Here is a 24,902-nt window from a genome sequence, read left to right as displayed (position 1 = left end):
GACCCCCGGCTCGCATCCACGCCCTCTGGAGGGGCGGGGGCGGCAGCGTTCCTCGGCTCCTCAGCTGACCCGCGCACGGAACTACAACGTGGACGTCTGCCTCCTGGCCCCCAGGAACGCAGAGAGGCTGAGAAGGACCCCCGGGCTCAGAAAACTTGGCAGCTCCTCCCACCCGCGACTCCCGTCACCTCCGTCAGAATGGGGAAAGTTTTTCTGCCCTAGGAGGGGTCCTTCCGCTGTCCTCTCCGCCCCCCTGCCCTCAGGCGGCCACCCAGAGCGCCCGGGTTCAAGGACTCGGCGCGTATCGACCATTTCCGTCGGAAACCTCGGCCCCCGCCCAGCTTGGGTGGGGGCGGGGCCTCCAGGCGGTGGCCGTTGCCCTGCCCAACCGCCTCCCAACGGCCCCTTTGGCCGGGCGGGGACAATGCGCTTGCGCGCGCATGCGTAGAGGGGCGGGGCGGGGCCCGCGTGTGGCCCCGCCCAAGTTTGGCGTCTTTGCCCGCCCCATCTCCCAACCTCCTCAGTGTGGTGCCGACGCTGCGTGCGGCGCGGGTTACCCAGAGTGCTCTGCGCGAGGGCTGCTCACTGGAGTTTGGTTCTCGAGGCGGCGGCAGCAGCGGCGACGGCTCCGGCGGCTCCTCCTCCTCCTCTGGTGGCGGCGGCGCCCCGGGCCTGAGCCCCGGCCCCGGCTCCCCTCTCCGCCACCCCGCGCGCCCCCACTTCCCCCGGTGCCGCGGGGAACATGAGGCTCCGCTCCCGGAGGCCGGCGAGTGAGTGACCCCCGTCCGCCGCCTCAGCCCGCCCGCCCGCTGGCCCGGCCGCTCCCCCCCCGCCTCGCCCAGGCAATGACAGCGGCTCCGCCGTCTCCGCAGCAGATCAGGGACCGGCTGCTGCAGGCCATCGACCCCCAGAGCAACGTAAGTGTTCACCGCACGGGCTGGGGTGGAGGCCGCGTGGGCCCGGGACCCTCCCCCTCCATAGTGCCCCTCGCCCGCAGGGCTCCGGGGGACCCACCGGCCACCCACCTGCCCCCGAAGGCCGCTGCCATCCCGGCCTCTCGCCCCCCGGGCCCGGGCCGGGGGCTGGTCGGGCAGCCCGGCGGCGCTCGGTACGTGAGGCCGAGGCTTTCGTGCGGCCTGGGCGGAGGGAGCAGATGGGAGCTGAGATCAGAGGTTTTTCTCCTCTCCCGCTCCAGCTCTACGACCCTTGCTGCTCCTGACGGAGCTCGCCCGCTTCGCCCTTCCCCGGGGACCCGGGACCCCCGGGAAGCCCTCCCGGCGGGGGGGAGGGGAGGGGGAAAGGCTGTGGAGCAACTGGTGTCCGGGGTATGACTCGGGGAGCCGGTGCCGGCGGTGTCTCGGTCTTCTGGGTGATCAGGGAAGTCCTCTTTCTCTTTCCTCCCGTCTGGAAGCACCTTCCTGGCTTCGGAGGGACCCCCCCTGGCCTGCTTTGCACCCAGCCGGGTGCCCAGGGCACTCGGAAAGTCCCTTTTGGTTCTGAGAGTGGACATGCCTTTGCCGGGTCTCTCTTGGGGTCCCTGCCGACGGAAGATGATCCTGTGGAGAGTGGGATTCTTTCTGTTACCTTTCTGGGCCTAAGTACTCATTGCGTCTCAGACCAAGCCAGAGCCCCGCTTTTTGGTAGTGAATTAAAGATGATTGTTTGCTCTCCCATTCCACCCAGAGCCCTCCGTCGGCTGTCTGCGCCCTACCTGGGGTCCTAGCCTGTTGGTTCGTGACGTAGGCCATCAGGGTTAACCCCAGGGTGTCGCTTTCTCAGGTGCTCTTCCACGGAGGCTACTGTTTGTGGAGGGATCTCCCCTGCCCCGCTTCGTGTGTGTAGGGAACGACTCATCGCGTTCTCATATTTTTTATGAGTGGTTTACGGCCATAGGGGTCATTTCCCCCTGTGGCAGGAGCAGTTCAGCAATGGGAAGATGTAGTAGCATCCAAGTATGAAGTGAGCCCCTGCATTTCCTGGGAGACCAAGAAGTGGCCATTGAAACCACTTTTTAATGTGCTGGGGATGGAAGAAATAAACCATCTTGGGCTTGGCTAGGTAAGTTAGGTTTCTGTCACTATGGGGGCTTTTGCTTTTCCTTTACATGAGTTTGGCTGATTACTTTTAGCAGTAGGCTTTAGCCTAGCATTTTGGGAATAATTCATGTTGGATTGTACAATTCTGGCAGAAATAGAGTTATTTTTGTAAGACTCTGATTTCTGTATCATAAGTAATTCTGTCATTCCTGGTCTTCAGACCCCATTAAGATAGACTTGGTGGTAATTGTCTTTAAGAAATATTGTATACATTTTTGTTATGACTTTGGGGGTGGAGTAGGCACAAGCTATATAAAAACCTTGCAGAATTTTTGCAGAAACGGGTGCTGCAGCAATTCCCAAGACTGAAATATTAGAGGATAAAACAAGTGACTTGAAAAATGTAGCCCTGGTGACTTTTGCATCATTCACAGTGTAATTTCTTGAATTCCATGTGCTTGTTTGCCTTCCAGAGAGTCTGAAAGGTTGCTGAGATATTAGCACTGATCCTTAACGCCACCTAGGAAAGCTTTGGGATCAGGAGGCGTTTTAACGGGCAGTCACCATGTTGTAGATTAGGTGGGGCAGTGACCTCAGGGGTTCCAGTGTTGTGTAAGGCTCTAATCTAAAGGGTTCCTAGGAGTACAGGAGGAAGAGAGGCCAAACCCACAGTTGTGTTATGTGTCATGGAATGCACATTTCACGTGGCTTATTTGGGTGGACTCGTGATAGGTGTGTGTAGAGTCCTACTAATATAAGTGTGGTGGATGAAATTGGGAAATTGTCTCTGAATATGAGTGGGGAGAAAGTGCCACCTTTAAATCCTGCCGTTGTCAGTGACATCCCTGAGTATTGTTATAAGCCGTTTGACAGGAGTGTGGCTTGGAGCAAACCCCATGTAGAAACTCAGAGCCGTGGAGGGATAGGTTGCTGGCAGAGATGGTGTGACCTTATTTCTGCAGTTTCTCTTGATTGACCTGGGCTCAGGTGAGAGCTAGGTGGCTCCAACCAGGCGGTGCCAGCACACAGCTGTTCTTCTCTTCTGCCTTGCCCAAGTAGGAACTCCACTTCTGTATAGTTAGTTGACACATATTTAAGATGCACCTGGAAAATAAAAATGGGGACAGTGTTGAAGAGCCAACACTAAAATTAAACCTCTTTTGAGAGAAGTGACAGAGAATTGTGTCATGTAATGCTTACCTTTATGGGCATGCAAGTATGCTAACAAACTTATCTTTTGCTTGAAAACTCAATGTCAGGCAGCTGACCTAATATCCACAAGTATCTGAAAACTTAGGGAAGTTAACAAAGTAACACTTTCTGACCATCTCCCTGACAAAGGAGTTCTTAAGAGGAAAGTTGTTTCTTTGCTCTATATTCTAGCCTCTGGAGTATTTGAATATCTATAGCATCAGGCTCTGAGTTAATAATTTTTCTCAACTTAGTAATAAAGTAAATTCTGTATATTCCTTTTCAAAAAGCAACTAACGGTTTTTCAGAACAGTCGAAACCTTACTCTCCTTGTGTATAGCAGCCCAGGGTGTTGGAAATCTTTCTTAAGTGCACTCTGTGCCTTTGTTCCAGCTTAATCTTGTTTTGTTATGGATAAAGTTGAGGACTGTCTTACTCCTGCCCAGAAATCAGAGTCAGTCCACCCAAGCATAATCTCATCAGCAGATGATTAGGTTCCCGTTTGTATCGGACACTCATTGTTTCACCAGAGTTCGGGCTTTGTCTTCTCTGTCTAGAGCAGAAGCGTTAGGTGTACTTTCTAAGTTGCTGGTTAAACTGACTGAACCCTAGACTCCTTCTTGGGCTCTCCAGCAGGAAACCTCAGGAACTACTTTTCTTCACTGTTCTGCAGACTTCAGGTGCCAAGGGGAGGTGACCAAGGGGCCTCTGCAGAGAGACACAGGGGAAGGATAATTTTCCCACCTAGGAATTTGAAGGTTAAGATACCACTTAGCTTCACTGGACTGCAGGTTCCTCATCTGCACAGTGGGATTGGGAACTGGTGTATTTGCCCCATAAAGCTCCTTCCAGATCCAGGTTCAGATTCTGGAAGGCGCAGCAGAGGCTAACATGAATTGTTGTTCTAGAAGTTTTTTCTTTTATTGCAAGGTACATTGTGTGAATTTTCTGAATAACAAACACTAACACACTTCTACACAGAGATGTATCCTTTACCTGACTTTGTGCAGCAGAGTCTCCTGCTTTCTCCCAACAGCCTATAAAGGGAGGTGGGGTGAGTAGCCAGTCTCCCCTTTCTGCAGGTGCAGAAGCCGACATCATGACAGTACTGTTTAGTGAGTGTCTCCCATGACCAGGAGAGGACAAGATGCCTTTGTTTCCTACTGACTTAATGTGAGGTGACTGCCCTAAAGTTAGGGAGGAACTTAGCCAAAGTCATTAAGCGATAGTGCTTCCAACTTTAAACGCCACCATACTGCTCTCAAACATGGAGAGGCAGCTTCAGAAGAGGCAAAGAAGGCAGTGTTCTTGAGCTGGTAAGAAAAGATGTGGGAGCCTCTTCTCTCCCACACAAGTTTATATGAGATTACAACTTGGGTTCGATTTACCTGTGATAGATCTTACAGGTTGATGACATTAGACAGCCTGTCCCGGAAACATCTTAAGGTTTCTGTCAGGGACACAGAATCCTGGGCCAGACCACACTGGTGTGGCAACTGCCAGCTGATGTGGAACTTTTCATGAGTCTTGTGTTCCAGCTTCCTTTTCTGCTTCAAGATTACAGTACTTTTGATGTTAATTTAAAATGCCATTGATCCTGCAGAAAAGAGGAATCTTATAAGTTCTAAAATGGAAGACTATTAGTTCTGATTCTCATTAGTATATTAGAAGATATGAAATCTAAGCATGTGGACTCTTCCTGATCACACTGGTTGCCCACATTCAGTAACCTTCCTGTCTTTGCTCCTTTACGTCGTGGCCAGGACGTGTGAGGACAGCAGTGTGGCATTTTATGACTTTGGGAAGTAGGCAGGTGACAGTGTTGGTTGTGAAGCAGGTGTAAGACCTTGTTGTGATTCACTCTCTCCCTCAGAAGAAGGTGGACTTTACACTTGGTCTTCACGGAGGACCTCAGAGGCGGCTCTCATCAGGGTATGTTGTGCTGGCTGGAGGTCACAGAGGCCTAGGAGGACAGTCCAAGATCAGCTTATGGGAAGGGGTTTTTGTCCTGATACAGATATAAGTAGACACCATGGTCACCCGGGCTCATGATGCAGCTTCGTGTGACAGGACATGCCCTCAGGGGTGCCAAGCGTGGAGTTAGGTGAAGGAGGAGAGCTGTATTTACTTTGCCTCAGTTTTGGTGTCCATGTGAGTGTCTTCTCAGATGGAGTTCTGGTTCATCCAGAACTGATTTAACCCAGCCCAAACTCTCGGTGACTGCCTCAGGGGGTCTCCTGCCCACCCCCCCACTGTAAACCGCCTTCTGGAAGCTGGGGGCTCTGTCTCTCAGTAGAAGTTGTGCTTTTTCTTTTTATTCCTGGTGGGGGCTCTGGCCTGAGTCCGCCTGGTCCCTGTGGGGCCCACTAGCTGGTTGTCAGATTGGGTGACTGAGTTTGTGGCTCAGTGGCCGGCTGCGTAGGCAGCGCATTTTCAGTCCAGCCTTGTGAGTGCCCATGCTCAGAGCGCCTTCTCAGACTGCTCCTTTTCACTCTCCAGGCACATGAGTAGCGCTGAGCAAGTATTGACACAGGGATTCCATGAACTGGAGAGCATTTCCTGAATAAGGAGGGCCTACCAATATTCCGCATGCTGTGTTTAAAAGTACTCTCTGAATGAATTCCAGGTCTTGGGAGGCAGTACACTTACATTTCAATCACCAACTGATGCACACTGTTTATGGAGAAATATGGTAAAACTGGAAAAGGTGGCTCAGCAGTTGAGTAAACATTTCTAGCAAGCATTTATGGTGCTGGATATGGAGGGTGCAGACCTGGGGGTGCCCAGCTGCAACCCTCCAGGGACCTGGAGCAGGCATAGAGTGTGCACACGGATGGTCTGGGGTGCGGCAGCCTTACAGGGCTACAGCTCTTAGATCCAAGTGGGACAGTCCATGTGTCTTATTCGAAGATAGTTCAGAATTCTTAAGAGCGTGAAATGGCTTTCTAGAATCATCATTTTTTTCCATCATTTGAGTTTTCAGAAGGAAAAGGAAGTCAATTCTTGGTTTGTCTCTGACCTGAGGGGAATGGAGAGTTTGGAGGAGTTGGTAGCAAATCCTTGAACAGTTTGTCCTCTCAGCAATGGGATGGGAAGGGGGCAGGTGTCAGGCTCTGTGAAGGGCCTGGGGCTCGTTTTCAGTACTGGGGTTAGGTAGGCTCTGTGTGGCTTCCGGAGGCAAACCTAGGACTCGGAAGGCAGGAGTTCCTGGGAGGTAGGTGCTGTTGCACTCGGGGGAGCTCTTGATTATCATCAGAGCTGGCTCAAGAGTCCAGGGCCACCATGCCAGGTGGGTGTGCAGACAGGACTGGGCCCTCTATCTGGGCCCTCAGATTCTTGACCTGTGAGTTCCTGGAGGTTCTGTGATTGTATATGGAGGCTGCTAAAAAGAAGGGTCGTGTCAGGTGATGTGCCACTTCCAGGCAAGTGGTGTTAAAAGCCTTCCAGTGCTCCTGGGACTGCAACAGAGTTTCCTGGATTCATCCATTGGAGGCTATAAAATGAAGAGCTGCCGTTTACTGAGCGCTTACTATATGCCAGGTATTGTGTAGAGTGCTTTGCATCCTTGGTGGTTCTCTGAACCACTCTTGCAAGTGGATGCTCCATCTTCATTTTAGGGGAGAGCAGAGGTTAAGTGATCTGTCCAGTGCCTCAGAGGTGGATATGGGAAAGCTCTGGGCCCAAACCCAGTGCTGGTTGGCTCAGAAGCCGGTGGGCTTAACAACAGTGTCCCACCTCCTACATAAGCAGTGCCCAGCATAAAAGTTGAACTCCAGTGCATCTTCCTAGGTTAACCTTAAATGTGAAGTGTTTTTAAACATTAAGTTTTGCATTTCCATTTCCTTCCCATATCCTACCACCTTTCCCCCCTTAAAATCTTCTAGCCTAGTGGGTCCTAACCTTTTTGGGTGTCAGGGTCCATTTTTATGATCAGAAACATTCAGGAACTTCCACATAATGGCAGGTGTACTTTGAGTAGCTGTTTTTTTTGTTTTTGTTTTTGGAGAAAACTCAAGGACAGAAGCTACTCCTAATCCAGTAATGTTTTGAAATGAAGTTATAGCTTGTTGTCAAATATGTGTGTGACATCAAAGATCAAACCCTTTGTACTGCCTCTGGTTGGGGCCTCCTGTTGTCCCTACTGCCCTCCCTTTTCCAGAAACCTTTCCTGCTTTAATCAAAGACAGGCTCCTTCCGGCACTGTACATAACTTAAAAATCCTACATTCCTGCTGGGTATAGGTCTTGTTGAACACGTTTTCTATGGGATTGCAAGCTCCTTGCTGGCGGAACATGAGTTACTCCCCAGGTACCCAGAACTTCTTCAGCAAGTGGGTGCTCAGATGCTTGTTGATCTTCCTGTGAAGAGGGCTGGTCTTCAGAATTGGCTGTCGGCGCTTACTGAGCAGGTGTGAGGTGCCAGCACTTTTCACCTTTAATCTGTACAGCAACCCTGGGAGGCAGGAACCAGTGCAGAAACGGAGGCTCAGTGGACACACAGCTAGAAGGGATGACACTAGGGTTGGAACCTACCCCCCCAGTCCTTAGCCACCTGCTGCTGCCTCCCATGTCACTCAAGAGAGGGCAGTGGGTACAAGGCAGGCATTCCACTCTCCTGCCTGGATTTGGATCCTTATGCTGGATTCATCTGTACAACGTTTTTACGCTTGTCCCAGAGGAAAGTTGTACCTGAAATACTTTCTGCTTTCTCTTGAACTGGCTGAGGAAAAGGTGCGAAGTGTTTTTTCCTTTTTGTTTCTTGGCTGGCATTTTTCACCCCTGACAGAGAAGGTGGCTCTTGATCTTAGATTCTCTGGCTGTCTGATCCCTGGAGACACTGTTCAAATGCTACCTTGGGACCCTGTGTCCTTTTTTGGTCATGTGACAAATCAGACCCTTCCTGGACAACCCCCCTCTCCTGAGTTTCATTCGTCAAGGGCCAAAAAATGGGTGATGCTTTCTCCAGGCCACACCCTGTGGTGGGTGGGTCAGCCTCATGGCTGCTGTGGAGACTCTAGTCACTTGTCCACTGTGTGCACAAAGTGATTTTGTAGGTGACTGGCCTTGGCTCTGTGATGGGGGGTTCTGTGGTGCAGACGTCAACAGTCAGGTGAGTTACTGATGGAGAACTCAGCTGCACATGACCGTGGCTCACACCAAGAGGCCATTGGTGGCCTGGCAGCCTTCCTCCAGGTGCCGGTGGCCCCGCTGTCCTGCTTGTACCTCAGCTCCTTCCCTTAACCACAGTCCGGTCAGATTTGGTTCCGCATGGCGCCTGGCCCCCCAAGCTGGCTGCAGCTCTGCTTGCACATACCTGGGGGCTGGTTCTCCTTGTCTCCTTGATGCCTTACTTGGATATTCCCGCCTCCCCTATTCCACCTTAGCTCTCTTGACCCCTCTTTCCATCAGGTCCCTGGCCTAGCTTGGGTTGGGTCGTGGGATGGTGGCCACATCCGCTTTCCCCTGGGTGATCCCCAAGATAGCTACCTGTGTCCTCCTTCTTGAAGCCAGTCCTCCTGAAAAACACTTCCAGTAAACACTTCCCAACTTTTTTTTACCCCCTTGGTGCACCTTGCATCTGTACCAGGCAAATAGTTGTCAGGCTAGCTTTTTAGAGATGCGAGGTTGGGGGGTGAGTGACCCTGATGTGTAGGTATATAAACTAGGAAGAGTTTACCCTTTCTGCTCATTGTTTCACATTGTTTCCTTCAAGTGTTCAGTTAGATAGTTGCAGGCAGAGCACCTTTACTAATTCTTTTAACCCCTTTTCCCCAGAGGGAGGGTGGCACTGCGCTCATGACAGGAGCTTAAACGCAGAGGGGCTCATTGGCTTGTGTTACTTAAAGGCCCAGAAATGGGTCTCTTCTCAGGTGACGACCTGGCTTTACTCCCTCTCTCTGTTTTGCTTTTTGTTGTGTTGCCTTTGCATAGTGGGTGTCTTCTCCCCAGCCCCTGCAGCTTTGGGATTCACCCTCACTGACCATTATCCAGGGGCAGAAAGAGAAGTCACCTCTTTCCCAGAAGGCCCAGCAGAGATTTCCCGGTGCCTTCTCTGGACTTTGATTGAAATAGCAGGCTGTGTTCGTTGGTTCACCCCTGAATCTTGGCATGGTGTTAGTTCCACCCAGACTGACCCAGAGTAGAGGGGGTGCCCCCAAGAAATGTTAGGTCCTGTTAATGGGAGAATGGGATGGGGAGTGGGCTGGCGGCGACCCCTGAGTGAGTGCTGGTTTAGTCACCTCTTTGATATGATAGCGCCTTCCAGTAATTGGGCACCTTCAAATAGTTGGGTGTCATGCTAGGCCTGGGAGACTTGGGTCCAGATGACAGAATGGATGTAACTGAAATATGAGGTCTGGCGTAAGCAACGGGATTGTTTGGATGGCGTCAGATCACAGCCAGGGTTCTAAGTACCCACTCCTTCTGGTTGAACTGCAGACTCTGATTTGCCTGTAGTCTCACTTGGGTACCTTCTCTTAGTGCAGGTGCTAGGTTGCAGCTTCTGACCCTATCCTGGGCTAAGGAGCCCTTTAGGAGTCCAGGAGAGCCTTACAATAGCACTGCTGATTCTCCTGTCCCCATAACCTCTCCTGATGCTGCAGTAACTGCCTAGATGAGCCTGGGTAGAAGGAGACAGTGCCTGTGACCCAGGCAGGAGCCAAGTTCTCCAGACTTCTGTTCTCTCGGGCTCAGAGGTATGGATGATTACTCGGAGGTCTGGTCCGAGCTGATTGTCTTGCCCATTTCCTCTTGTCTGTACCCCCCGTCCCGTCGTCGTCGTTGTCATCCTCCCCACCCCCACTGGCTTACCAGAAACTGGTACCTGCATTTCTTTCCCTTAGGTTAACTGAAATGCATTTCTCTCCCTTAGGTTAACTGAAATGCATTGGGTCAGGTGATCTTTCGTGTCCCTCCATTTTTCCCTTCCAATCTGGGGGGCTCTAGGCAAGCACCCGAAATTGGTGATGTCTGCTCCCCCTTTGCTGGATGCTGGCAGCCTGGCAGTGGCAGATGTGGGCCACATGTTACATTTTAGGCGTGTCTGGGGGCGAGGAGGTTTGTGAATGGTTATTTCACTTTCACTTCTATTTTAAAGGAGCTTCTTATTCTTAAGCATTTAAAGTTCTCCCTTTGAAGGTTGGTCAACAGGCCAAAGCTTCCACTGAGTGCAGGAGCCTCACTTCTCACCAAAGGGCAAAAGTATCACCCTCCCAGGTGTTGTGAGCTCATCCTGCATTCGCTTGTAACCTTTCTCCTCTCACCACTGAGTCAAAGTACTGTTTGGGATTGAAATTGGAGTGGGAGAACCGAGAGGGAAACTGTTTTTTTTTTTTTTTTTGTCCTCAGCATTGTGTGTGTCTGTGTGTCTTGTGGACGGACTTCTTCCACATGGCGGGAAATGTAGCAGCTCTGGGATTTGAACCCTTGAAAGCTAGGACATGATCAAAAATGGATTCACTGACTTGCTTCCAGTTTGAAAACTCCTGGAGAATCACTCCAGCTTGGCTTGGAGGTGGGGTGAAGGGGGCTTTGTAAGAAAATGGCAGTGCCCTCAAGAAGTCAGGGAGGAGCTTGCAGAAGAAGCAGGGTCTGTTGTGCAGACAGAAGCAGTAGGTGTCCCTAGACTGCTGTAGCCCTCCCATGTGGCAGGACAAAAACAATGAGGTCTGGGGCGGGTAGGTGGGGACTGTCTTAGGGTTTCTGGTGAACCTGCTTATCAGCCCCACTCAGAGTTAGGGGAGCAGGAATCTGCATGTTGCCCTGGGGATGATGCTCCTGTGTCAGTACAGTGGGCATGGTTTTCTGTACTGTTGGTGGTGGGCTCCCCCAAGTTGGGGAAATAGGAAGTGGCATCACCTGCTTTGTAAGATGAGCCAACAACCTTGGGCATGAGGATGCCCTTATGCTTGTCACTCCAGGCTGTCTCCCTGGGTCATCGTGCTGTCCTCAGTGACCTGCCTCAGGGTCAGTGCTGAATGCATCTCCTTGGGAACGAAGCAAGCCTGAGGCCTAACACTGAGCGGTTCCCATTGTCCTCTGGCTCCCTGTACCTTACTGCAGTGGCCTTTCCGCTCTCTCCAAACCTCATGCCCACGGTGCCTCCTTCCCCTTGAGTATTTTGGCTTTGCTTTGGGGACCCCTGTCTGGCCTTTAAGACTTTCCCCAGGTATTCTCACCATGGCTTCCAGCAGTGCATGGGCCCTTGCAGTCCAGCTGCCTGCTGCCCTCGGCATGCTGTGCTTTTGGTTGGTGGTGCCACAACCCACTGCTCAGCTGGCCACCTCCCTTGGTTGCCCCATTCCTACATGCAGGATCACTAGGGAGATGTAGCTGCTTCCCAGCCAGTCTCCTGTGTCCTGGTCTTGCCTCTTTGCCGGCCCCAGAGTGAGTGTCCAAAACCAGACTGGGATGTTTCACCCTCTCTGTTGGGGCCGTGTGGCTGACTGGGTAACAGGTGAGCTCTGTAGGTGACATAGTAAAGAAGACAGTCTTTCTCCAGGTGGAAAACTTGGGCTTTAGAGTTGAGCAGAACTGAGTTGGAATCTTGACTGCTGTTCACCATGTAGCTTTGGAAGAGGTTAGGTTTGTAGCCTTAATTTTCTCAGGAGGATGTACATACACTGCTTAGCAAAGCTGTTGAGAGTAGGATGTGGTCCCTGGCCTGAAGCATCTTGGATGTTGATGTGTGCATGGTAGCGAACAAACTTGGTGGTGGGCAGCTCATCCAGCTCCCATCCCCTACTTCCCCCTCCCTCCCTCTGGTCCATGCCCATGGGATGCTTAGTGATTGGGGTCTAGCCAATCATGGGGCTGCGTCTTCCTGGCCAGTGATTGGTTCAGGGATGGACCTGCGGCCATCTGAAAGTTTTAGTGCTCTGCTGGGGTAGTTGGAGGAGACTTGAACGGGGAAGGATGTGAGCAGGTTGCTGCTAGGGTCTGCTGCCTAGGGATAGCCTGCTCAGGAGTGCGACTGGCCCAGAGGGATGGGGAGGAATAAGTTGCCTGGGCCCAGCTGGCTCTAGGTGAGTCAATGGCTTCTTTTCTTGATGAAGCCCATTTGAACTGGCTTTTCTGTCACTTGCAACCAGGAGAGTCAGCTGAGCACATTATGCCCTAGCCTCTGGCTCAGGCATCCTCTCTCCTCCCCTGCTCCAGCCGCACGCAGCTGCTCATCAGCTCCTGACCCCCTGTTACACCTGGGTGGCCTGCCCTCCCTCTATTCTCCCTCCTTCCTTCCCTTCCTACCTGCCTCTCTGGGCTCCAGGCCCAGCATGCCTTTCCCAACAAGCCCAGTGCCAGCTGTCCCAGGAGCACTCTCTTCTGACTGTTCTGGCATCCTGGTCTGATCTTGCCCACCTTTAACTTGTCTGACATGCCTGTGTCCTCCCCACCCCATTCTTTTGCTGATGCATAGTTCATTCTGTTAGGGCCAATGACCAGTTTATTGTGGATCCATCTCTGATTTCAAGCTGTGGGTAAGCGCAAGCAGTGCCTAATCTGGGAGGACCAAGCTGGGTTTGGGGTAAGAAAGTGTTCAAGTTTGGTGGGGACTGAGCAGGGCAGCTGCTTGGCTTACTAGTATTGGGGTTGGGATGGCTGGTTCCCTGGAGGATGCCCCCCTCCTGTGATGGCTGCTTGGCCCTCTCCAGACCTCAGCCCTTTGGGGTCCTCCTGTGGTGCATCAGTTCCCTTGGAGCCATAGTGGCATGGTCAGCACTCAGGCATTGAGCCTGTCCTGTGTGTGTCACTCAGTTTTAGGGAGTCGAGATTCTAGAGGCTGAAGACAGGACTCAGGAAGCGGGGGAGGTGGGCAGCTACAGGTTTTGCAGCACTTGCCTAGCCCCCCTCTCTGGTGTGACGAATCCCTCAGGCCCAGCGCCCCCAGGAGTGCACATGCCTCCTCCCTCCTTCGGGTCAGGCCTGGACTCCCCCTAAAAGAGTCCCCCAGGCCTGGACTCGCCCTAAAAGAAGGTTCTGAACCCTGAACCCCAGCTGTTCTGTGAGAGCAGCAGCTCCAGGTCCTACTTGGTTGCTTCCACCTGAGTGGCCTCGGGGTGAATCACTTAGTGTCTCCAGGCCTCAGTGTCTTTATCTGTGATATGTGGCTCTTGGTGCCATCACCTGGTGGTGTCATCCTAAGGGACTGAGCATGTTAGGTGCCTGGTGCAGTGTCTGTCTTGGTTTAGTCACCTAGGTGAGGGAGCTGATACTGTTTCTCTATTAAAGATGAGGAAAAGAGTGAGGGAGGTTGTCCTTACCTGAGGCCTTGCAGCTGGAAGGAGCAGAGAGTGGATTTTAATCCTATTAGTGGGTAATAGACCTGCAGGTGGAGTTCAGCATGGAGGGACTGGATCTCATTCAATCTAATGAGTAACCCTACTTAACAAATCAAGTGTTCAGTGTCTTTTGGCATCATCTTTATAAGGGTTATCTCTTTCTAAGGACTTTATCTTTGGACCATAACAGAAGCAGGAGGACAGGAGCAACTCATCATATGCTCATTCTGTGCCAGGTATTATACCATTTAATAGGTGAGTAGCTGGCCACCGCACAGCTGACCTCAGAGCCTTTACTTTTCTTAGGAGGCAACGCTGCGCCCAGTGCAGGGAGGAGAGGGGACTGCGAAAATCCCTGCCGAGCTCTTTCCTTCCTGGCTGAGCACTGCTGCTGATGGAGATGGTCTCTGTCTGCACTGTTCTGTATGGTAGCCACAGCCACATGTGGCTAGTGAGCACCTAATGCGTGGGTGGTACACCAAGGAATTCACTTTAAAATTTCTATTTAATTTTAATGCCTACCTGAATTGGACAGCGTGCTTCCAGGGCCTCATCGCTTGTGCTTTGGGTAAGAGCTGGGGCCTGTGCTGTTTTTCCACATGGGGAGTTGGGTAGCATGGGGGTGCAGAGTACGGCCCCTGTCCCCTCCCAGCGACCCTCAAGTCTTGACCCCTCCCCTGTCACACAGCCTGGTTTCTCTGATAGCTCTGGGCCCCCTGAGCCATGTCAGTTCCATTCACGAGGTCTTGTCTCATGGAGAAGAAAGGCTTCTTCTCATTTCTTAAGTACAGGTTGGTGAATGCGAAATCCTCTGAGCCTCCCCCCAAATGAAAAAGACAAATGGATGGCCAGAAAGAAAGGGAGGGAGGGAGAGAGGGAGGGAGGGAGGAAGGAAGGAAAGAAGGAAAGAAGGGAGGGAGGAAGAAAAGTATTTCATATGCAAGGGTTTTGGAGTTCAAATCTATATAGCTCTGTTTCTGAGATATTTGTCCTTGGACAAATCACATCAAATATTGCTGACAATCTGTCAGACTTGCTGTCCTCTATAAAGTGAAGACAAGCCCTACCCTACTGAAGGGTTAAATAATGCCTGAAGGGAAGTTGCTGGGCTCATCGTAGACACTGAACACATATTAAGTCCCCTCCCTGCTTTTCTTGGGGGTTGGGGGCGGAGGCAGTTACTCCCCAGGATGAGTTTGTAGATATTTAACTGTGGTTTTCACAGATGGTATTTTTTGCCAAAGATAGTCTTCCTTTTAGTGTGAGCAATTACCAGACAACATTGCATAATTTTGCACATTTCTGAAAGCTCCCTAGGGGGAAGCAGGAAGAAATTGGTTGTAGAACAAAATCCCACACTTGTAGAAGGAAAGGCACACTTTGGAAGAGGTGCTTGGGTTGGAACTCGCAACCAGGTTTACAACCTGCCTGAACTTCTCCGAATCCCTCTGTATTGTGGTTGCAGACTGGGGAGGGGAGGGATCAAAATACAGATTTGTGTGTGCGCGTGAAATCGCCTTTAGGAAGCAGTGTTCTTTTGGTATGGAGAACTTACTCAGAACTAACAATCACAAGCTCCCAGAGACATCACCAGACAGAGAAATGTTGATGTGATTAATAATCAGAAAATATACCTCATATTCAAATATGTGGGGGAAAAATGTTGTTGGCAGGTAATCAAGACGGCGTTAAACTGTCCTGTTGCTATTTTATATCTCCTAGAGCATCTCCCACTCTACCCACCTCATCCCACAGCACCCTGCTCCAGGACCCAGGAGCACCTTCATACTTCACCCTTTTGGAAAATATTTACGTGGCAGGAGGCATAGCCATGGTCACGTCCTTTGATCAGGTCATTTTACTCTTGGAAATTTTTTACAGATACATGGTAATTTTTAATAACAATGTTAATGAATATATTTATGTAATAATAATTTTTAATATCATTAATTAAATGGCCTGGGAGAGGCTTAGGAAACATGGTGTATCCACAGAGTCAAATAGCGTAGAGCTGTGAAGAATGATCCTGCAGGCTCTGTAGAAAAATGGACAAGCCTTGCCATGATGAAGAAAAGGAGCATTTTTTTGTCAGCCTTGCACAACTGGAAAAGGCACAAAAACTAGAACTTGGGGTAAAATGGGAAGCATTTGTATTGGGGCGATAGGAACGGTTTTTGTTTTTCCTGTGCTCCATTGTTTTTTCAATTAAACAGTAAAAAAATGAAAATAAAAGTAGATTGATTTAGCCTGAAGAGCACTCGAACTATTGAGAGCAATCAGATGTGGAGTGGATCGTGGGGCCGCTGTGTACTGCAGCCAGTGGAGAGGAGAGGATTATTTCCTCTCCCATGCCTTTCTGGGAGATTCAGAGCAGGGCTGTGCAACTCTTTACCCCAGTCAAATGCACCAGTCGTATTTTTCATGCTCTCAGAGCACTGGAGTCCAGCCTCCCAGGACAGAGAGGATGTGCAGGACGCTTTTTAAAATTTTATTTATTTTATTCTAATTAATTAATTAATGGCTGCGTTGGGTCTTTGTTGCTGCACGCGGCTTTCTCTAGTTGTAGCAAGCAGGGGCTACTCTTCGTTGTGGTGCTCGGGCTTCTCATCGCGGTGGCTTCTCCTGTTGCGGAGCATGGGCTCTAGGTGCGTGGGCTTCAGTAGTTATGGCAAGTGGGCTCAGTAATTGTGGCTCGCCAGTCTAGAGCACAGGCTCAGTAGTTGGGGCGCACGGGCTTAGCTGCTCCGCGGCATGTGAGATCTTCCCAGACCAGGGCTCGAACCTGTGTTCTCTGCATTGGCAGGCAGATTCTTAACCACTGCACCACCAGGAAGTCCTGTGCAGGACTCTTGAGTTTTCATTGCGGTCAGTGCGGCCATAACTGTGGCCCTGTTAAAGCCCCGGCATCATCCGTGCTCCCTGCTTTTCTCCACCTTAGTATGTCCAGTCTATCCTGTAAGTCCTGGTGGCTCTACTACCAAAATGTATATTCTCCCTTCATCCTCTTTTCTCCATCTCTTGTCCAAACCTGGCCATCACCCTCTTGGAACACTTCCCTCTTGCCCCTTCCAAACCAATATCATCAGATCACATCATTCTCTTAAGATCCCATGTGATTAGAATAGACATCCCCTCTCCTTATTGTCATGATCTACAAGTGCTATGTGACTTGGACCCTTCTTTCCTTTCTCATCTCAGTTTATACTTCCCTCTCCCTCATTCATGACTGTGCACGTCTGCTCCCCAGACCTGTGACCTCAGATTCCTTCAGGCTTCTGTAAAGAGCCCCATCCCCTCCCTGCTGTCACACTGCCTGCCTCCAGACTACGTGTGTTCATGGCACACATAGGAAATAGGGCGTCCAGGCAGGGCACTGGGAAACTAGAAGTGGGAGTGGGGGGACGAGCAGTACATTTCTTCAGTATAGTTATGAGAAAAGTAAAGTGTAAAGTGTTAGGGAATGTATTAAATATTGAACTTCTGTTGACTTTCCGAGTAACATTATTGATTTTCATAAAAGGGAGCACTGTGTCCATGAACATAACTTTTTTATGTTAGGTGGGTTTTTTTGTTTGTTTTTGCTTGACTTTGATAATCACCATGGAGAAATTCAGTTTGCATGCAGAGATGATAAAACTTAGAACCATTTTTTTAGTAAACCGTAATTTATAAGAGTTGGTATCTAAAGAATCCAGGTTCTTTCCTCTTTTCACTTATATGTAATGTTGAATTACAGTAATGCAAATGGATTTTAGTTTCATTCAAACTTTATTTCAAGCACTTTGAAGTAATGAAGAACTCTAATTTACTCTAGTGGTGTGCCCATAAATGTTTGACAGCTGGCTCTCCAGGGAAAAAAAAGTATGCCTATACACACATAATTTATAAATTATACTGATAGAAAGGATAGGTAGCAGACAATTTACAAATAATAATGAAACACAACACTTTATTGTCAATTTGATGTAGTCAGTTGTTTCTCACAGACTGCTTTCCTTGTTTTTTGCTGAACTTTTGTATCTATAATCAGCTTATGAGTGTAGTCCTGACATGAATGTTGACTGATAATTTTTATGTTAATGAGTCAAGTAATGTCTTAGTGAATCAGAAAAGAGTTTTCAAATACTGGAAGAATATTTCCTCATCGTTTGTGCTATTCCTAATGTAACAGCTACAGGCATGACACACTTTTAAGTTTAATCTGCATAATCAACATTTTCTTAAGTCTCAACCCCAGGGGTTGGTGAACTATTTCTGTAAAGGGCCAGATAGTAAATATTTTCAGCTTTATAGGCCATACAGTCTCTGTCACAACTCTGCCTTTATGCGTAGCACAGAAGCAGCCATAGACAATTTGTAAACAAATGAATGTGGCTGTATTCCAATAAAACTTTATATTCACATAGTTGATTTTATGTTATGTGAATTTCACCTCAATAAAAAATATATAAAATGAAAATTTAAAACTCTTTACAGAAACAGGCATTGGGCTTGGATACAGCCCAGGAGTCTATAGAGGCCATCAACCTGACAATAAATCAAGCCCTGATTTGTAGTGTTTGCCAATTTCCATGGTATAAATACTTCCACTATGTCTGATTTCAAGCTACTAACATGATGTCTGTCACCAAATGTGGAGTTGGGAAGAGATGCCTCAGTAGTACACCATTTTCACCATGAAGATATAGTAGTCATGAATAAACTCAGAAACAACCTAGATAGTAGTAAATGTGAGAAAATAAGTAGGAAGTGATGAGTTCTGAGTATTTCATCACCTTTGTTTTCAGTATAACTTATTGTATACAGTTTCTGTCATTGCATTTTCTGTAAGTTAAAAAATCTGTTATACTTTTTTAAAAAATTGAAGTATAGTTAATTTACAATGTGTTAGTTTCAAGTGTACAGCAAAGTGGTTGTTTTATATATATATATGTGTGTGTGTGTGTGTGTATATATATATATATATATATATATCCGTTTTCAGATTCTTTTCCATTATAGGTTATTACAAGATATCGAGTATAGTTCCCTGTGCTATACAGTAGGTCCTTGTTGTTTACCTGTTTTATGTATAGTAGTGTGTATATATTAATCCCAAAATCCTAATTTATCCCTCCTCCCCTTTCCCCTTTGGTGACCATAAGTTTGTTTTCTATGTCTGTGAGTCTTTTTCTGTTTTGTAAATAAGTTCATTTGCATCATTTTTTTTTAGATTCCACATGTAAGTGATATCATATGATATTTAAATTTCTCAGCCATTATATATATATATATATATATATAACACTGAATCACTTTGCTGTATACCTAAAACTAACACAACGTTGTAAATCAACTATACATCAATTTAAAAATATATATATATCCAAATGAAGATGCCCTTGAGAAGTAAAAGGGAGTGCTAAAAGTAAATTACGTTAAACAATTTTTGACCACAAATGGTTTATTAAAAAGCAATAAAAATTCCATTTAAAAACTATTTTTAATAAAATTCTAAAACTTTGTTTAAAAGATGAAAAATCCAGGACACATGCTAAAATGGATGGGACGCCAAATTAACTAGGACAGTGGTCGCCCCAGACCTCAGGGATGTGGCAGTAGAAGTAAGGCAGAGGTAGTGTCCATCCTTGGTGCTCAGAGGAACATCTCAGGTGATATTTATTTCAACCAGAATCTTCGTCAAATGAAATATAAGTCATTCCTGCTCCTTGGGCACTATGTCTGCTTATGCATGTTGGTGCCTTTGTTTTTTCAGGAACTAAACATAAAGCTTACAAGCACCAACTCTGGAGCCAGACTGCCTGGACCTGATCCTGGCTCCGTGCCTTATTATCTGTGCAGCCTTGGGCAAGTTACCCAACATCTTGGAGTGTCACTGCCCTTATACAGAAAATGAGGGAAGTAATAATACCTATCTCCCGAGGTTGTTTTGAAGATTAAATGAGTTAATACACTTCACACATCTAGAATAGCACCTGGCACACGGGCCTGCTTGTGCAGTTTTAATGCGTTAGTGTCTACCATGTACCTGACACTGAGGTATAAATAGAGGTGATTTGTGAGCGGGGTAGAGCTCAAGGATTTGTGTCGTTTCTTAGTACAGTATTTTTAAAACTGGAATTAGCCACAGAAATACAAATGGAGGTTTTCTATAAAAACCCAGTTATGTGACTTTTCTAGAAAATTTAGAATGCTGCCAGGCAGGAGATAACTAGCTGTCCACAGCAGCCTTCAGGTGGTCAGTCCCAACCTTATCATTGCATTTTTAACAATGGCTGTGTTTAACATCTGGCTCCCAAGATTCCTGAAAGCTTCACCACAGGCTCTCATGGGCTGGTGTGAGCTGGCTCCAGCACACTCTTGGGCTGCAGGCCACAGGCTCCTTGTCCCAGATGGCATCAGTGCCTTTGCAGCTGGCTGCTGGGATGGTTCTCTTGGCTCGAGTGTCATGGAGGCCATGCTTGGAGCCCCTTATGGGTGCACGATGAGCCAGCTGTTCTGAAGGTGGGGTGGGGCCAGAAGTCTGCTCCAGACCCTTTGCTGCCCCAGGTTCTCTCTGGGGCTCCAAGCTGAGGCGACCACCCCTCCTGGCCCAGGCTCCGGAGGAAGCCTTCCTCTAGCATGTCACATTGGTTATTTTCTTCATAGCTTTCAGTACAGTCACCTTGTCCTGTTTGCTTGTCTGTCGCCTGTCTTCCCCACCCTGAATGTAAGTCCCTCCAGCTCCCTCTGCTCCCTGAGTTCCTCCTCAGCACATACACATTTTTATTTTCCTGGTAAATACATAACTGGTGAATGAACTCTGGTGTCTTGTCTTTGTTGGCTGCAGCAGTTTCAGTGTGCAGTCTGAATGGTTTTGGCTCCTGCATCCAAGGTTTTCCTGATGTTGGAGACAGCCATTCCCTCTCAGTGTGTGCAGGGTGCCCTTCTCCTTGGAAACGGCAGCTCTGTCTTCTGGCCGTGTTCTCCTTGCAGATCTCAGAGTCACTCTTGGTAACCTCACCACTGGGCTGTAAAAATTGCTCTAGGTTTCAGCAAGGCTAACGCCATATTTGCTTCTATCCACACCCCCTACCCCCAACCCTGTGCCATTGTGTCCCTGCAGGGCTGTTAGAGCCCTCCCCAGGTAGAGTGACAGTCGCGTTAATCCTTGCCTGTCTTCCCAACAGCCTCTGAGTTAGAGCCAGCAGGCAGGGGGCCCAGTTCTCTCCCATCCCTGTGCAAGGAAGCGGTCAGCAGTTGTGAGCAGAGCAGCCTCAGTGCCGGTCCTGGAGGGTTGTGTGCACTGGGTTCTCTCTCCCTTCCCTGCTGGTGGAGTCAAGGGATAGATGACAAGGGCAGGATAACAGCCCCGACATCTGAGGGCAGTTTGCCAGACAGGTGGGCCTGCCTCTCGGGGACCCTGTGCAGGGTACATCAGATTCAGCCCTGCTTTCTTCCTCCCCTTCGTGATGGAGTCATTGCATAGTGTAAGGTGAGAGTGAAAAATAGCTGAGGCAGAACCAGTTGCCATAAAAGTATTTGGACCCTTAGGACAGAGTTTAACACCTGAGAATTTATTTCTGAGGGAAAAATGAGAGAAGGAAGTCGTACGTGTGAAGATGATCATTGCAAGATTGGTTGCAGTAGGGGAACCCGGAAGGAAATGGGATGCCCAGCAGTTGGAGACGGTCAAGGAAATGATGCATTAATGGGACGTTTGGCTGTTAAACAAGATCATTATGAAGATTATGTAACAACAGGAAGAAATGTTCAATGAAAAAAAACAGTATCTGTGATGCAATTTCAACTATGTAATTGTTGCAGGCTCTGGACAAGAGCAGGAAAGTCAGCCAGAGAAACGTGGCCATGTTTTAGGCTGGTGGGGGCTCGGGGGGCTTGAGGGGCTCAGGGGAGACAGTGCTGCAGAGCTTGGCCTCTGGGGTCAGACCTGAGCCATGATGTTGTCATCTGCCTCCTGGGGCTGTTGTGGTTCAAGAGTGACAAAGGTAGTGGCCTAGAAGATACTCTCAGAGAAAAGACCAAAGTGGGTGGAGGAGAACTCGAGATATTTAGGGTGAAGAGCTTGGGCACCATGAAGCCTCAGGTCCCCATCGGTGAGCCCGGGGTCAGCACTGTGTTAGGACAGACATGGTCAGTCTGCGTAAAAAGTTACGGGACCGGATGTGGGCACACTCAGACAAAGTACCCGTCACAAGTTGGCCAGGAGGTGGGCTCAGGTCCACCATTTTGGGGTTGAAATCAGGGTCCAAAGAAGACATGCCTAACTGGGCTAGTGTGAATGTGTTTATTTGGAGGAGAGAGAACAGGGGGCTTGCCTGCTCCGAGGGTCCTGCCCCACCTCCGAGGGTGGGGAGGGATGGAGCCAGCCAGTGGTACCTAGACATCCTCAGTGCCTTTGAGATGCAGAAGCGCTGCCAGGTGGGTCCAGAGGTGGCACCTGGGCCCCAGATGCAGATGTGGAGCTGCCTGGGGGTGGGACTGCTCAGGCAGCGGAGAAGTGGAGTGAGAGAAGGAAAGGGTCTCGGGTTGTGCCTTGAAGAGCTCCAAGAGGAGGAAGATGAGCGTGTGGAGGGATGTCAGGATTTGCTCAGGGTCCGAGAGATGAGACGAGGCAGGGCTGACAGGTCCTTGGCTTTGGTGAAAAATTGCCTGGGCAGAGCAGTTTTGGTGCAGTGACAGGTAGGGATGAGGTAGAGCTCCTTTTTAATTTCCTTTTTTTTTTTTTTTTTTTTGCGGTAGGCGGGCCTCTCACTGTTGTGGCCTCTCCCCTTGCAGAGCACAGGCTCCGGACGCGCAGGCTCAGCAGCCATGGCTCACGGGCCTAGCCGCTCTGCGGCATGTGGGATCTTCCCAGACCGGGGCACGAACCCGTGTCCCCTGCATCGGCAGGCGGACTCTCAACCACTACGCCACCAGGGAAGCCCTTAATTTCCTTTTTAATGTTAATGTAGGTTTTAGTAAAAACTTGTGCTCTGTTTCCTCACCTAGTTGCCATGGTCAGTCATGTTTGGTATCCACCTGTATGGTGATTATGAAAAGGGGCAAAAACAGACCTTTACAAAAGTTTCAAAAAATAGGTTTAAAATAGTGAGAAAGTAATGTTAGAAAATGATACACCGAAGGCAATACAGTAAAAAGGGAAATCCTCTGTGTTCCCAGTGCTCCTCAGTGCTCTCTGCCTGGTATGTTTAAAGCAAGGGAAAGCTGCTGTGGTGCTTCTCCTGGAACCCCGCTGGGGTCCCGCCTTGCCTTGGACGTTTGATGACCGAGACCTCATGTCTCGCTGCAGGGCTGTCCTGCGACATTTAGCCATGGGGCAGGCTCTTGTCCTCAGGATCAATTTTGCCACCCCTTGCCCTGTGGGATGCAGGTGATTTGGAGTGAGGCAGGCAGTGCCGATGGGGGTCCACGCCAGCCCAGCGGGGGCTGCTGTTGGGTGTCATGCTTTCCCAGGGTCCCCAGCAAGGAAAGTTGGGAGGAAGCAGCTGATTTGGCTTTTGGTAGCAAGTGACCTCGGGAGCCGTGGTGGTCCTCCATCACCTACCAGCAACCTTCCACTCATCCGCCATGCCAAGCAGTGCTGCTGCCTGTGGATCATGCTGTCATTGAATTACCATGGTGGATTGTGATGTTTGGTTTCCCCCATTGCTTTAATGTGGCCTCCACAAAAATCTCACCTGGCTTTCCTTCCTCCTGCTTTATGTAACCCATCGGAATCATTTCAGGGTGGCCAAGAAGGTAATTTGGAGAAAGTATTTGTGGTTGTGGTGACGTCTAGGACCACTGTGTTGAAAATGGGAGACTCTCTCCAAAGCCATTGGGCCCTGCTGAGCAAACGTGTTTGCCTGGAGCAGTATCAGAGCCTGTGCCACCCTGGTCACAGCCTTCTCCTGCCCTTGCCTCAGCTTTCCCTCTGCCGGCCACCCAGCCATGGTACCCTTGGCCTTGTCTTCCATGGGGGTTGTGTGAGGAGCACTGAGAGTCACCTCCCTGTTCCCATGAGCCTTGTGGGGTGGCTAGTACAGGTGACAGCTGGAAACAGGACAAGGCCTGTTTGCTCTCAAGACACTTACTTGGTGACTGCACATCCTGACTTGCTGCAGAGGGAGACCCCTGAGATGTTTATAATATTGGAGTAAACATGGTGCCCAGCAACCAAGGACACTAAGATGGGGCTTCATTTATCTATCCGTCCTTCATTCATTCATTCACTCACTCACACTTGAGTGTAGTAAGGGTCTAGCTCAGCTGTCTTGAGGGAAGTCAGGATTTCAGACACTTTCAGTCACAGAAGCTTAATACATTGCAGGAAACCATGAAGAGTGAGGGGGGAAAAGAAGCTGTCAGATGCTTTGAGGCTGTTTTCATGTCAGGAGGATGGAGACAGGTTATCGCTCACACCAGCTGTTTGAGGGGAGAACAGACTGCTGTTTGCCTAAGACTTTCTGTAGATGTTTGTGGCCACTGGCCTTTCCTATGTGAGCATGGGAAGTTGGCTCCCTCTCCTGGGTCTCCAGTTGAAGTATGACAAAACCCCACAGGCAGGCTGAGGAGGGCACATGTCCTGAAGTTCAGTCCTCGGCGGCTAGTGAGCCTTTCATTTCACAACCTATAAGACACTGTCACCCAGCTCCAGCCATAGTGCGTTTTCTGAAGGAAAGCCAGGAGTCACCTTTTCCAAGCCCACAGTTAGGATGTGCAGTCTGTTGATGCACAGGTGTTGCAGGGGCAAGCAGAATGTCCAGGAAAAAAAAATATATATATGGATTGATGCCTGCTGCTATTAGGAGTGCGTTATACACACGTGCCTTTGTCATGCAGTCCTTATGATACCCCTGGGAGGCCCAGGCATGACAGGCTTCTTCATTTCATCTTCATGAGGGGGGAAGGAACTTTCTGTCTGACCTTCCTCCCCAGGGAGGGCTGAGCCCAAGAGGGGCATCTGATGCCTAACCTCCAACAAAGAAGTGTTCCTTCTCTTTGCCTCCCACCCCTCCTCCTTTTTCTAGGACCTGTCGCATCTGTCATCTGCCTCCATAGTTGCTTTACAACTCTATTGAGGTATAATTGACATACAATAAACTGTGCACACTTAAAGTGTACAATTAGATATATTTTGATCTGTAAATACACCTGAGAAGCCATCATCACAGTCATGGTAATAAAGATATTTCCAAAAGTTTTTTCTTGTCCCATTGTAATCTTCCCTTTAGCCCACCCCCATCCCCAGGCAACTGCTGATTTACTGTCACTGTAGATTAATTTGCCTTTTCTAGAATTTTGTGAAATCATGTGGTATGTACTTTTTTGGTGGGGTGGTGTCTGGGCTCTTCTTTCATTAATATTTATTCTGAGATTCATGCATGTTGTATATATATGAATAGTTCATTCTTTTC

At 49.2% G+C, this 24,902-nt stretch overlaps 1 protein-coding gene across 2 annotated transcripts in view; it reads left to right on the top strand.

Moving 5' to 3' along the window:
- Positions 1-591: 591 nt before the first annotated feature.
- Positions 592-24,902, top strand: part of MED26 (mediator complex subunit 26) — a 38,439-nt gene continuing 14,128 nt past the window's right edge. The window contains exon 1 of one of the 2 annotated variants that reach the window (XM_081232352.1): positions 592-917. In XM_081232352.1, coding sequence (XP_081088478.1) covers positions 846-917 — 72 coding nt within the window. In that variant the 5' untranslated portion in view covers positions 592-845. Of the gene's footprint in view, positions 918-13,606; positions 13,759-24,902 lie in introns of those variants that run through there. The other variant, XM_081232353.1, reaches the window with a different exon arrangement.

This window comes from Mesoplodon bidens (assembly GCF_964165515.1).
Source record: "Mesoplodon bidens genome assembly, chromosome: 4".
Taxonomy (NCBI): Eukaryota; Metazoa; Chordata; class Mammalia; order Artiodactyla; family Ziphiidae; genus Mesoplodon; species Mesoplodon bidens.
Note: the sequence above shows the minus strand (reverse complement) of the source record. Positions and strands in the feature narration are given on the sequence as shown.